The sequence below is a fragment of the Lissotriton helveticus genome, chromosome 11, assembly GCF_964261635.1.
Source record: "Lissotriton helveticus chromosome 11, aLisHel1.1, whole genome shotgun sequence".
Classification (NCBI taxonomy): domain Eukaryota; kingdom Metazoa; phylum Chordata; class Amphibia; order Caudata; family Salamandridae; genus Lissotriton; species Lissotriton helveticus.
The window spans coordinates 803,002,542-803,014,982 of record NC_136072.1 but is presented as its reverse complement, the minus strand read 5'-3'; the positions used below and the strand labels follow the sequence as shown (position 1 = coordinate 803,014,982).

At 45.9% G+C, this 12,441-nt stretch overlaps 1 protein-coding gene across 1 annotated transcript; it reads left to right on the top strand.

Annotated features, from left to right (window-relative positions):
- Positions 1-2,134: 2,134 nt before the first annotated feature.
- On the top strand, positions 2,135-11,101 carry LOC144791971 (interleukin-1 beta-like). Its single transcript, XM_078666832.1, has 7 exons — positions 2,135-2,344; positions 4,170-4,227; positions 4,841-4,889; positions 6,661-6,889; positions 7,847-8,026; positions 8,507-8,637; positions 10,148-11,101. The coding sequence occupies exons 2-7, from the start codon at positions 4,181-4,183 to the stop codon at positions 10,346-10,348; spliced, it is 837 nt and encodes a 278-aa protein (XP_078522958.1). The 5' UTR covers positions 2,135-2,344; positions 4,170-4,180; the 3' UTR covers positions 10,349-11,101.
- The last annotated feature ends 1,340 nt before the right edge of the window (positions 11,102-12,441 follow it).

Sequence of the window (12,441 nt, the reverse complement as noted above, 5' to 3'; positions counted from 1 at the left end):
GGGGGCACTGTGCTTGCTTCCCTGCCCCATGGCTGTGCTTGCTTCCCTGCCCCATGGCTGTGCTTGCTTCCCTGCCCCCTGGCTGCGCTTGCTTCCCTGCCCCCTGGCTGCGCTTGCTTCCCTGCTCCCTGGCTGTGCTTGCTTCCCTGCCCCCTGGCTGCGCTTGCTTCCCTGCCCCCTGGCTGCGCTTGCTTCCCTGCCCCCTTGCTGCGCTTGCTTCCCTGCCCCCTGGCTGTGCTTGCTTCCCTGCCCCCTGGCTGCGCTTGCTTCCCTGCCCCCTGGCTGCGCTTGCTTCCCTGCCCCCTCGCTGCGCTTGCTTCCCTGTCCCCTCGCTGCGCTTGCTTCCCTGCCCCCTCGCTGTGCTTGCTCTCCTAGGTGTGTGTGTGTGGCTCTGGGTGTGTGTGTGTGTGTGGCTTTGGGTGGGTGTGGCTCTGGGTGTGTGGGTGTGTGTGGCTCTGGGTGTGTGGGTGTGTGTGGCTCTAGGTGTGTGGGTGTGTGTGGCTCTGGGTGTGTGGGTGTGTGGCTCTGGGTGTGTGGGTGTGTGTGGCTCTGGGTGTGTGGGTGTGTGTGGCTCTGTGTGTGTGTGTGTGGCTCTGGGTGTGTGTGTGTGTGTGTGGCTCTGGGTGTGGGTGGGTGTGTGGCTCTGGGTGTGTGGGTGTGTGTGTGGCTCTGGGTGTGTGGGTGTGTGTGTGGCTCTGTTGTGGGTGTGTGTGTGGCTCTGGGTGTGTGTGTGTGTGGCTCTGGGTGTGTGTGTGCCTCTGGGTGTGTGTGTGGCTGTGTGTGTGTGTGTGGCTCTGGGTGTGTGTGTGTGTGTGTGTGTGTGTGGCTCTGGGTGTGTGTGTGTGTGTGGCTCTGGTGTGTGTGGGTGGCTGGCTCTGGGTGTGTGTGTGTGGTAATACTTGCTGTCTGCTGAGCTCGTCCAGTAGGGTACAATAGGTCTTACATTTGCGAGAGATTAAGCTGTTGGCAATGTAAATTACAATGCCATTTATTTATCTGTTTTCAAAACCAACACATAAATAACATTTTTGTCATTTACAATGCCAATAGCTCTAACTTTTGCAAAAGCGAAACCGTTGCATTGTAAATGCTTGTTTGGCATTGTTAAGGCTTTGCGCTCCTGACGGTGCATTCCACGAAAACCAGTGAAAAAATAAAACAAATTGGCGACAAGGAGAAACGTTGTACTAAATCTGTTCTTCTTAATTGGTTGCAAAGTTTGCATTTTAAAATATAGGGTTAAAGCACCTTGTAACGCTCACGGTATTATGTAACACGTCATTTACATTGATTTACACACATAATTTATTGTCAATGTGTAATGTGTTCATGTAATGTAATGTGCTCAGACATCTTTTCTTTGGGATGAGTAGCTCTAAAAAAGAAATAAAACAAAAAATAGCAGTATTTAAATTGTTATTTGTGTAAATACTGGGTTAGATCAGCACATCTGACATTCTTACAGTGCATGCATATCTCTTATAAACAATGTCAAAAGCATGCCTCTCTTAAGTACCTGTGAAGTGATAACAAGCCATTGCATTTGCATTTAAGTGTAATGCTCCAAATAGCTCCCAGACAGAATAATGGAACAACAAGAGTCCTGATTGCCCCTTAAATTCGGCATTTGTTTTGGGCCCAGCTGGAATTCAAAACTACAAAGCCCCTCACCTGCAAATTGCTGCTGGGAGGAAAGCAGACAATTTACAGGACCTGCTGAACGTGTCCCAGTGTCTGAAAATGCCAACCTGAAAAAGCACCGCATATTTCAGTGGGGCCCAACATCTTGGCAGAGTGGACGGTGTCAACACTGTGAAAAGAGTGGGTAGGCGTCCACACCTAGACCTGTGCCCCCCTGCAACAGATGATGGGTATGACTCCTTGATGAACTGTGCAAACACTTCTGAGAGCAGCCCGGGGCCTCTCCCTTTCGGAGACGACACGCTTCACTTCTCTCTGCACTTACCAGTTCCTTTATTATTGAAACTGGCGTTGTACGCGGGTTCATTGCCGGGCAGAGCTTCCCTTGCGTAAACACTTCCTGCTCCAGCCCCGGGCAGGAGGAAATTCCCAGGGCGGGCTGGGTTTACAATATAAGAAGGAGGGGTGAGTGGCGGGACTCAGATTCAAGCTAGGGGCGCACACAGACACGCAGGCTCGCTGCAGAGGAGGCAGCAAAGAGCAGAACCGGACAGGCCGACGCTAAAGCACCTTTCTCTCAGGAAAAGGTGGACGCACAGACCCTCTTCAGACAGACGAGCGCGTGAGAGAAAAAAAGCAAAGCACCCCTTGGAACCAGCAGAATCCAGCCCTTGGTTCTCAGTCAACAGAAGAAGTCCATACAGTAAGTATTGTGCACGACTTGAGATATGGGTGCTTTTCCAATAGCCCAGCTACTGAGGGATTCATATGTTATGACGTCGGGGAGGGTAGACGTCAAGCACGTTGAGGACGCACTGCGAACCCAATGTTTCAACCCCCTGCTTCCTGCAATTAGAGAGGGGGTAACAAACATCTGGATTTACTGGGACCTCAATGTTTCTAGACTGCTCGCCTTAGACCACTTGTGTTTTCTTTTTAGGTGATGAGCTTCGAGCGTTCTGAAGGGACCGGGGGACCCTTGCATGTTTGAGGTCTCACGTGCTCCTAATGTGCACCACAGTACCTCTTTTTAAGAGAAGTTCAGTGAGCATGTTTAGGACGCCAAATTACTCGAGTCCTTCACTTTTACAAATTGCAAATATAAATGTAAATGTGTTTGTATTTATATAGCGCACTTCTACCCAGAGGTCTCGTAGCGCTGTATTCATACCGCTGTGGAACCCATCCTGGCTTTCCTGTGAAATGTGCACTCCTGGGCACCCCCAGGGGGAAGCCAGGCATCCAAGCGCTGCTAGGGCCGTTGTGGAGATTAAGCAAGCTATTGCCCAGAGTCACAGAGTGGGACCCATGATTAGACTAGGCACAGAGGCGAGAATTATCAGGTCATGGGAAATTGAGTCCAAGAACTGCTGAGGCGGGAATTGAACCCTGGTCCCGGGCCAGACCTCTGCATCAGGGTCTGCCACTCTAACCATTGAGCCTCGCTTCTCCACAAAAAGTGACCCCGGGTTCGAAATGTACAAAGTGCGGATAAATAGCATATATTATGGGGTTTTTGTTACCAGTGAAATTAGGAATCATGCACGTTTGTTTTTTGCTTATTAAAAATCTACATGAGCCGCTATGTACCAAACGGTTTCTCGAGGGAAAACATGCTGACACAAAACTCGAAAATATATATTCTTCTTCATGCAGAGAGGCTTTTAATTATATCTCGATGTCTATTGGTTTGTGCTAGGGTTATTCACAAATTGAGCTGCTCAATACACCGTACTGTTTGGGATATTGCCTTTCTTTTCTGCAAGTGTCCCCCATATTTTCAATATAACCTGGCACGGAGGGGGGGGGCGTACAGCGTGCCTTATAACCCCAATACCTGTGCCCTTTTTGGCCAGTCAGCGGGGATTCCTACCCTTTGATCTGACCGCCGGGATGTCCCCTAAACCAGTCCTTATGGGTCCATGGCAGCTGTTCTGTTTCAATTTTGCTTGTATACATCTGCCTAAAAGTAGTCCACTTCAGTCCAAGCGTTTTCAATTCTGCTATACTTTCATATGTTGTATTTATTTTTGTTGTCAATGTTATCAATATTGTTCCAAAATTAGGTACATCACAGTTAGACATCATTTTTATTTTCATTACTTTTAAACTGTTCATGCTTATTACATTTTTATAATAATAATGAAATGAATGCTTGCCAATTTTAAGTTAACTGAATTTTCTAATGCTAGTTATTATATTTAACCCCTGTGAGGGTAGAGCAGTTACCAGTCCTGCAAGAAGGCTGTTTATTAAATATTGATATTGTTATTGTCCTACAGGACAAAGCAGGCCATTGCAATACAGTGAGGCTGCTTCAATTTTCAGAAGTATGTCGGGGACAACAGTCTTTTCACCATGTCTACGGGGCTATACCTGTTGAAGGACTGGTTTACCATATCTAGTGCAAGCCTTTATTTTGTGAAGTTATCGAGGAGGAGTATGCATGTTAAAAGGACTTCAGATGACATTAGTTGTATGGTCAGTGGATCAACATATCTTTACGGTTTTGTGTTGTTTACCTGCAGGAACCGCCAAAATGTCGCTGGTGCCAGAGATGGACGCAGAGCTGATGGAGAGCTACAGGTACTAAAGTGTCCTTACCTTCTAGTGCCTGACTACATAGTGCACATGTACCAGCCCACCTTCCCCTGTCGGTACAGACCTCTTTAGCAAGGAGGTTCCAGATCATTGGAACTTCCATGGGCAGGTACTAGAGCAGGAACATGCCTTGGCACAGGAAATTTTGAGGATATACTTGATTGTTGAAAATTTACTCATAAACCTAATAACTGTGCACTTAAAAGAATGTCAAGCAGCCTGGGGCCATACAGCACCAGCTGCAGATATCTGTTTGTAGCTAGCAGAACTCAGGCCCCCCATTCCAGTAAGATAACTCAGAGGGTTTATTCCAGCCACATAAAATAGGTGATTGGGTCAATGTACATGCAGCAGAGTTCCAGCCTGTGGCCTGGGGGTCTCGACGTCTGATCCCAGTAGCACGTCCAGTTCCTCCAACGGAGCATTATCTATCACCTCCAGGTTACCGCACAAATCTTGTTAGGGCCCTGGTTTGTAAATCCTTCCACGGCTGCGAAAATTGCCATTAGTGATATGGGTTATAATGGCATATATTCATGCATAATAGAAAATTAAATCACACAAAGTACTAATATTTCTCATTCTGATATGTTTACAGTGAATCGTATGACAACTTCTATGAAGCATACGGTATCTGTGACATGATGGTAAGTGTTTCAGCAGTATCTTAAAATGTTGTGGACTTATTGCTTACTTTAAATATTAATGTAGGATTTACAAACCGATTATGGCCCACATGCATCAAAGCAAAAACCGGTCGCAAACGGGCAGATTCTCAGAATCTGACCCTTTGCGACCAGTATTTTTGCATTTGGGATGCATCATCCCAAATGCAAACATTGCAATTTAAGTAATCTCTAAATTGTGATCATTTAAAGTGCCATTGCATTTAAGAAATCGCAAATTGAGATTCTATAAATACAATGCATTAAAGTAAAAAACTAGCGATTTCGCTAATAGGGGGAGCAAATTACCATGAAGTTGAACTTCATGGTAATTTGCAAAAACGTTGAAAAATGCACTAAAGTGCATTTTTCGAAGGTTAAATTTTACACAAACACATGTACACACACACATGTCCTTGGAGCATGTTTGTGTGTAAGATGTACTCATATGCAGATTTCAGGGGTGCAACAGGGTGTCCTTTTGACACCCTGGCACCCTTGAGATTGCATTCTCAATTTACGATTCTCTAATTGATTATCGTAAATTGAGAATGTCTACCCATTCATTCCAATGGGCCTCTAGGCCCATAGGAATGAATGGGGAGGTATTCCTTAATTGCGACTCACAATTTGCGAGTCGCAATTAAGGAATGTTTAGAAATCGCTATTTTTTAAGCATTTTCTACATGCATAGCCTTTTGCTATTCTTTATTAGCCAATCCTTATTTTTCACTAATAAGGAATAGCAAATGGCATTGTTGATGCATGTGCCAGTATATTACCGCAAGGGTAATACGCATTACCCTCGCCACCCCCCGGGTTGTCTTTTGGCACCACAACACTCGGAGTACCTTGAAACACTCCTCTGAGAACCTGACGCGCTTTACGAATCCCTTCGTTCATTCATTCATTCATGCCCTCTAGCCAAAAGCCATCCTTCTATCACAGATTCAAAATCTGCAATCATGTTAAAACATGAAATATTTCATGAACGGTTGGAAAACAGCCTAAAGTGAAGGAAGAGGAATGAAGGTTTTAACATGCATGATCATAAGTCCCTTGAGTCCACTAGATCGGGAGTGTGCACTCTAGATCAGGAGAAAGCACTCTCTCCTGGTTTGAGAGTTGCTTTCCTAGCCTTATTTGGAGGCGTGGAGGACTTGCTTATTGTGGGGGCGCGATGCCCAATCAGGCATATTTGAGTGTGGCACAGTTTTCTTTGTTTTCTGGCATCCTTCTTCTCCGCTGGGGCATTTTGCAAATAAGTCATTTTTAGTGAGGCAAAATGGTTGCTGCAGGAATGTTTCCCAGTAATAGGGCTTCCCCTGTTGTCAAGTGAAGTAAAGCAGTACCCTTTGCTAAAGCTATTCTAGTACTCCTAGCCGGAAGTTTCACCACTGTATGACGTCATGGACCATACAGTACCATGGGCTCTGTTACTATGTCACACACATGCTGTGACACCAAAGGGCCATGTCAGTGTATCATCCACACCCTCTTACCAGTCTCCTAAGGCTCCCAGACTGCTAAGACTCTACCAGGCTGTGCCAGCACCCCTTTTGCCCACTTAGACTCAGGAACAGGAGAGTAAACTGGTGCCCTACATACGATTGGTGAATGAATTACAACTTTTGTGTAGCAAAGGTAACCAATTTTCATGCATGCTTTCCGATCTGGCGCCCTGCAGTGACGTTAAACTGTGCACTGCCCTATTTCTCAGTCAGTAATGTCTCACTCTTCTTCATGCCCACAGGCCTCCAAGGTAGATGCCAGCTGGGGCACCTGCCCAGGGGACCGCACCAGCTGCAGGCCATCCATCAGGGTGAAGGTGACCAACCTGAAGGAGCCCTCTGCCTTCCGCAGAGCAGTGGTGGTCGTGGTGGCGATGGAGAAGATGAGGCGAGGGGTGTTCAACGCCGCTGACGGGTGTCACTTCGGAGACAGCGATCTCCTGGAGATCTTTGGCAGCATCCTGGTGGAAGGTAAGATGTCACCTGCAAAAGATGGATTTTACTTCAAGATTGGGATTGAGTAATTTGTGATTAGATCACTTCATTAGATTTAGTACAACAGGTATTCTTTAGCCTTAAAATGAATGTGATTACTTTCAAATTAAAGCAAGAACTGGATTCGTTTTGAAGTGCGCACACTCTGTTAAGTAAAACAAACAAAAAAATCCTCTGGTCTATACAAAGTTAACTGGGAATCGACAAAGGCTGGCTATGAAAAAGGCGTCCCTTTAAATGATGTTTCCCTCACCCACCAGAGGTGGCATGCTTCATCATTGGGAATCCTCCTCGCAACATGAAGCCTAGTCATGATGTGGGCTACAACCCCCTCGTTGCGAGGGAGGACTCAGGGACGTTTTTGTAAGAGGTTTATGCTTTATTATCTCGGTTCCCCAAGTGCTCTTACGTGGATCCAAAATCACTTGATCTCTCATCTCTGTAGATGTAGGCATGACAACACATTGTCCCAAGTCACAAAGAATGTGCAGATGCAGTCCATAATGCACTAAAACAGTAATCCAAAACTGATTACTTTTGTGCTATAGTAACTAGACACTTAGCAATCAGTTGTTTTTCGATGCTGAACCATTGGATCTGCAAAATTTGAACTGGGTAAAGTTCCACCCCAAAAAATCTCCATTCGGGGGGGGGGGCTTCTGTCGAGGGTTAAGGAATATGTGAAGAGGAATTCCAGAAGGGGTGGTGTTTTCTGCCACATGAGGGCTCGCCCTAGGTGCTGAAAGAGGGACTCTTTTCCGCTTCAAGGCAGTGGCTCACTTCCGAAGCTGCAGGGCTCCTTTTCACCTCAGTCTGCTCTGTAATGCTGTATTTCCAAAGAGGACCAGGCTCAGAAGGATTCTTCTCAGCTGCTGGTCCACTCCTTTTCCAGGGGCCTCGCACTCACTATGTCTGTTTCCCACCTCTTTTCAGATGACATTCACGTCCAGACGTTCGAGCGCACGTTTATGGCCGAATCAGTGTACCGGTATTTCTCCAGCACCGTGCAGGGCATTACTGACACCGACAACAAGTCTCTCGCCCTGAATGAGTTCTCTGGCCAGGCCCAGCTAGTGGCCCTCCACCTGCAGGGGCCCAACGTTGAACGTCAAGGTGAGGAGCCGTGCGTTGACGCATGAATGAATGATTGACCAACTTGTAAAGCATGAACAATTGCCCAAAGGCCTCAATGTGTTAAATCGGTGCCACTGTCAGAGAGATGGAAGTATCAACCCTCTAAAGAAAGCTAAAGGGCAAAGAGCCATTTCTTTAAAGATTCATTAAACCAAGGAAGAGGGCTGGCATTAACCCCCAGAAGTGTGAGCCTTTCTCAAACTGCTATTAAGATAACTTGTGGGGTGAAAGAATGGAATAGGCCATTAGTTTCACAGCTATGAATTTGATTTCAAGGATATTTAATATGATTTGCAGTGTGAACTCTGGCATATCACTGGCATTTATGCCTTCTTTGGTTACATGGGGGTCATGTGGAGTTCATACGTGACGGTGCTGTAATAACCTGGCACCCAGCTAATTTTTACAAAAAGGGCCTTGCTATTAACCACTCTCTCCTCTTTCTCCTCTCCTCTGTAGTAAAGCTGAACATGTCTTTTTACACTTCACCTCCTGGGGACAAGAAGCGGCCTGTGACCTTGGGCATCGTGGGAAAACAGCTCTACCTGTCCTGCGTGATGGTTGGATCGACGCCTGAGCTACGTTTGGAGGTGAGCAGGGAAGGGCTGGTGCTCAAAAAAACTCCTGCTTGTGTGCAGTTAGCGCTGCAAGGCGATACTCCTGCACAGTTGTGCCATTAACTTACCCTTACTTCAAGTCCCCACCCCTTCCATGTACTCCTGACTTTGTATCCCCCAAGGCCTCCTTGTAATTCAAGGCTCAAAGTTAATCGTCCTCTGTCTACATTCTGATCTCCACATTTCAAGTGCTTCATCTCAGACAATACCTGTCACAAAGATCTGTTCAGGTCAGAGAAGATGTGAGCTCTATGGAGGTCTGTAATTGGTGTAGTTGGAGAATTGTTCATATTTGGCAAGAACAAAAGACTGTCTTCCCTACCCTGTGTTCTTCTACCTGCACCTTAAGCTATATCCTCTGGAACCCCCAATGACCCCCCACTGTTTTAAGGAACACCCTTACACATATCCCAGTTCTCCCTGCACCAAGAAGTCCTCCACACTTTAGGTCCTGCCGATACCCTCTGCAGTTGGTGTTCCACATTGCAGGCATCTTACCTACACCTGGTGGTTTATACCTTCATGCATCCCCTTAACGTCCACACTTGTGCTGACTGTATCCCCTCTTTTCATCCGACGTGGCCACTTCCCTCTCCTACATGGGGTTGCCAGGATTTCATCAGCTCCCATCCCTTCAGCCAACTTCAGTACTACCTTCAGATACTCAACCTCTTCTGAACTCCATGCAGTGACCAAAAAACTCCACGTCGCTACGCGGAGTTCAGCAAGCGGCGAAGTGCCTTACATCACACCATTTGTGCTGATTTTTAGCGCCAGGTGTTTGTCCCCACACGCAGTGCAAGCGGGCGCTCCTTCTTTCTGCCACTCCAGTAGATATTCTACTCGAGCAGCAGCTTCCTCAACATGCACAGAAAGGTTCTCGCAGGAGGTGATCTAGATTAATATTTTCTTCACTCGTACTCACCAACTTGCAAGTGAGAAAAAACTCTGCAATGCTCCGCAGAGTTTTTTGTAACTCCATGCTCTACGCGGCACTGTTAAATTCTCAGAGCAGAGCGGAATTTCACACCCAGGCCTACTATGAACCTTGTGGACCACTTTGAGAGGCCTACAACACCTTCTGCACTTTAATGTCTATACTTTAACATCCACGAGCCAGGGGCCCGCCTCTTCTTTCCCACGAGGCCTACTCTGCAGGTGCTCCAGGATCCCCACCGCACCTTGAATTCCACACATATGGGGTCCACCCCCCCCCCCCCATTACTGCAAGACCCACACTTCAGGTGTCCTATCATTCCCACTGCATCCTCAGGTAGATACGTTATCTGCGTTTGCCCAAGTCCCTCTTTTTGTGGCACTGACCTATAATGCCGCCTGCTCTTCTGCATCTGAAAGTCGGGTCTCCACACACTAAATGCCCAATTACCCATTTATGCACCCCTCAGAACTGTTTTAAGGTTATCAGATGATACTCTTCTCCACTCCAGGCCCATCTAACCTTATGCTCTTTTTCTTCCCACAGGAAGTGAGTGGGATCTTGACCGCCATCAAAAGCGATCTCCTGCGCTTCCTTTTCTTCAAGGCGGATGAGTCCTACAGTAGCTCTTTCGAGTCAGCCTCATGCCCCGGGTGGTTCATCAGCACCTCTCGGAACCCGAACGAACCGGTAACAGTGAGCACCTCCCAGAGCGGCATCCAGAACTTCAAGCTCTTTAACGAATAAGAGGCTGCCCTTCGGACACCACACCGTATGTACTAAGTACAGAGCAAGTAAAGGCGACACGGACTGTTCCAATAGCAGTAAGACACTCTGGAGAAAGACCGCGTTGATGTATGTACCAAGTACATGTCAAGTTCCTGAGGCTCGAAAGGTTCCCAAACGTGTATGTCACACATACGACTCTGAGGACCGGTTTTGCTGTATTTTCTATGAATTTTAAAGAACAAAAGGGAAAGTGCACCCATTTCCAGATCTTTTTTTGTCTCATATCCGAGAAACGCTTATTTCTCAGTGGGTGCAGATTCTATTGGTGTAGCAAGTGCAGTGTCACCAGGGCGCAGAGGCCTGAGGGACTCACTGAACCCTGATTATTGCTGTAATGTATCATTGAAACAGCAGCCAGGGGCCCATATGCTGCCAGCAGGGTTAAAGACACAGAGGCTACGCTACTGTATCCATGCCACGGAGTGACGTGATGAGCACTGATTCCAGAGGAATTAAACAAAAAAAAACATTTCCAAGCTTTTGACCATCTGTGAGCGTTGTCGGAGCGCACTTCTAGTTCCTAACTGTCTCCTGTCAACAAAGACAACATTACCGACATTTTGAAGATTCAAAAGAAGTAATGTATACATGTGTATTGATAGAGACACATGCTGTGACCTCATCTGTGTATTTATAACATAATTTTTTATATGTATTTATTATTAATATTGTATTTATAGTTATTTAAAATGAATAAATACATTTTCTATACATGCGGTGGTTATGTGTTAATGGATTCTCCTGTGGCAGCATTGAAATGGCAAATACTAGAGTAATGAACGATGTCTGCTTCCCCTTCTCAGGGGTTGACATCGCTGGTCCATGAGCTCCTTTTGGATTGTGGAAGTCTTGGGGAAGGACTGATATTAGCTCTCAGTTTTTTTTGTTTTACTTTGAATTACGTCCTTTTGCTCGTGCAAATGAGCACATCCACCTCGAAAATAGTCCCCGTCAGTAACAAGGCTGGTGGGACAATCTCTGCTTTAATTTCCTCTTAAATTTGAGATTGTAATTTATTTCTGAGATGGATATTTACTTACTTTTGTTTGCAAACTTATGCATTCCATCCTTACCCAGGCACATTTTTACTTTTTATTACTTTTAAACGTTTAATGCCTATTGCTTGCTTGTCAATGCTTGTTTTCTTTCTTAGCTGTTGTGTGATTTTGGCCAACTAGGACTCTTCAAGTTGTTGGGTTAGTCCTGAGTAGTTCCAGGTCCTGTATATACTTACTAAACACAAAAGTTAATGTGCTAAATATGCAGAATCTAGGGGCATATTAGCAAGGGCAATATCGCCGCTTTAGCAGGACTTTTTCCTGCTAAAGCGACAATATTTTTATCGCCCTATCAGCAAGCTGTCGCTATCAGCCGTTAGCGACAGCTTTTAGGCGATAGCGACCGATTTGGGGTCCGCTTTCCATCTCAGCGATATTTATAGCTAATGACATGCAAGGTGGGCGTACCCAAACTGTTAGCGACTGAAAGCAGTCACTAGCACAGCCGTTCGCCTATTAGCAAAGCAGGCTTAGCGATAAAAAAAGTCACTCTAAGCGCGATTATCGCTAGAATCTAACGCCTGCTAAAAGGATGACTTACCTGTGTATTCAATGGGAGGTGGATTGTCAGGTTAAGCCCCCATTGGGGTTAATGCATGAATATCGCTTGATTTCCTGGATATTTTAGCACAAAGGTGAAAAACGTTGCTAAAGGCATGTTTTCTCTGCTAACATATCCAGCGATAGGCAGCGATAAAAGAAATGCGCTAATTGCTTGCTAATATGCCCCTAGTTCTTAAGTGTTATCAAATGTCGGTAAATATTCAATTGGCATTTCTTCAAATAAATTCCTATCATGCCATTAAATACAACCACGCACCACATAATTCAACTCCACTGCATGTCACTCCCACACACACAATTCCATTCCTTATAATTCCACTCAATGATACACAATCCCATTCCATATAATTCCAGTACACTCAATTCCCTATAATTACTCTCTCCACATTATTCCACTGCACACCATGCCACACAATTCTGCCACATAAT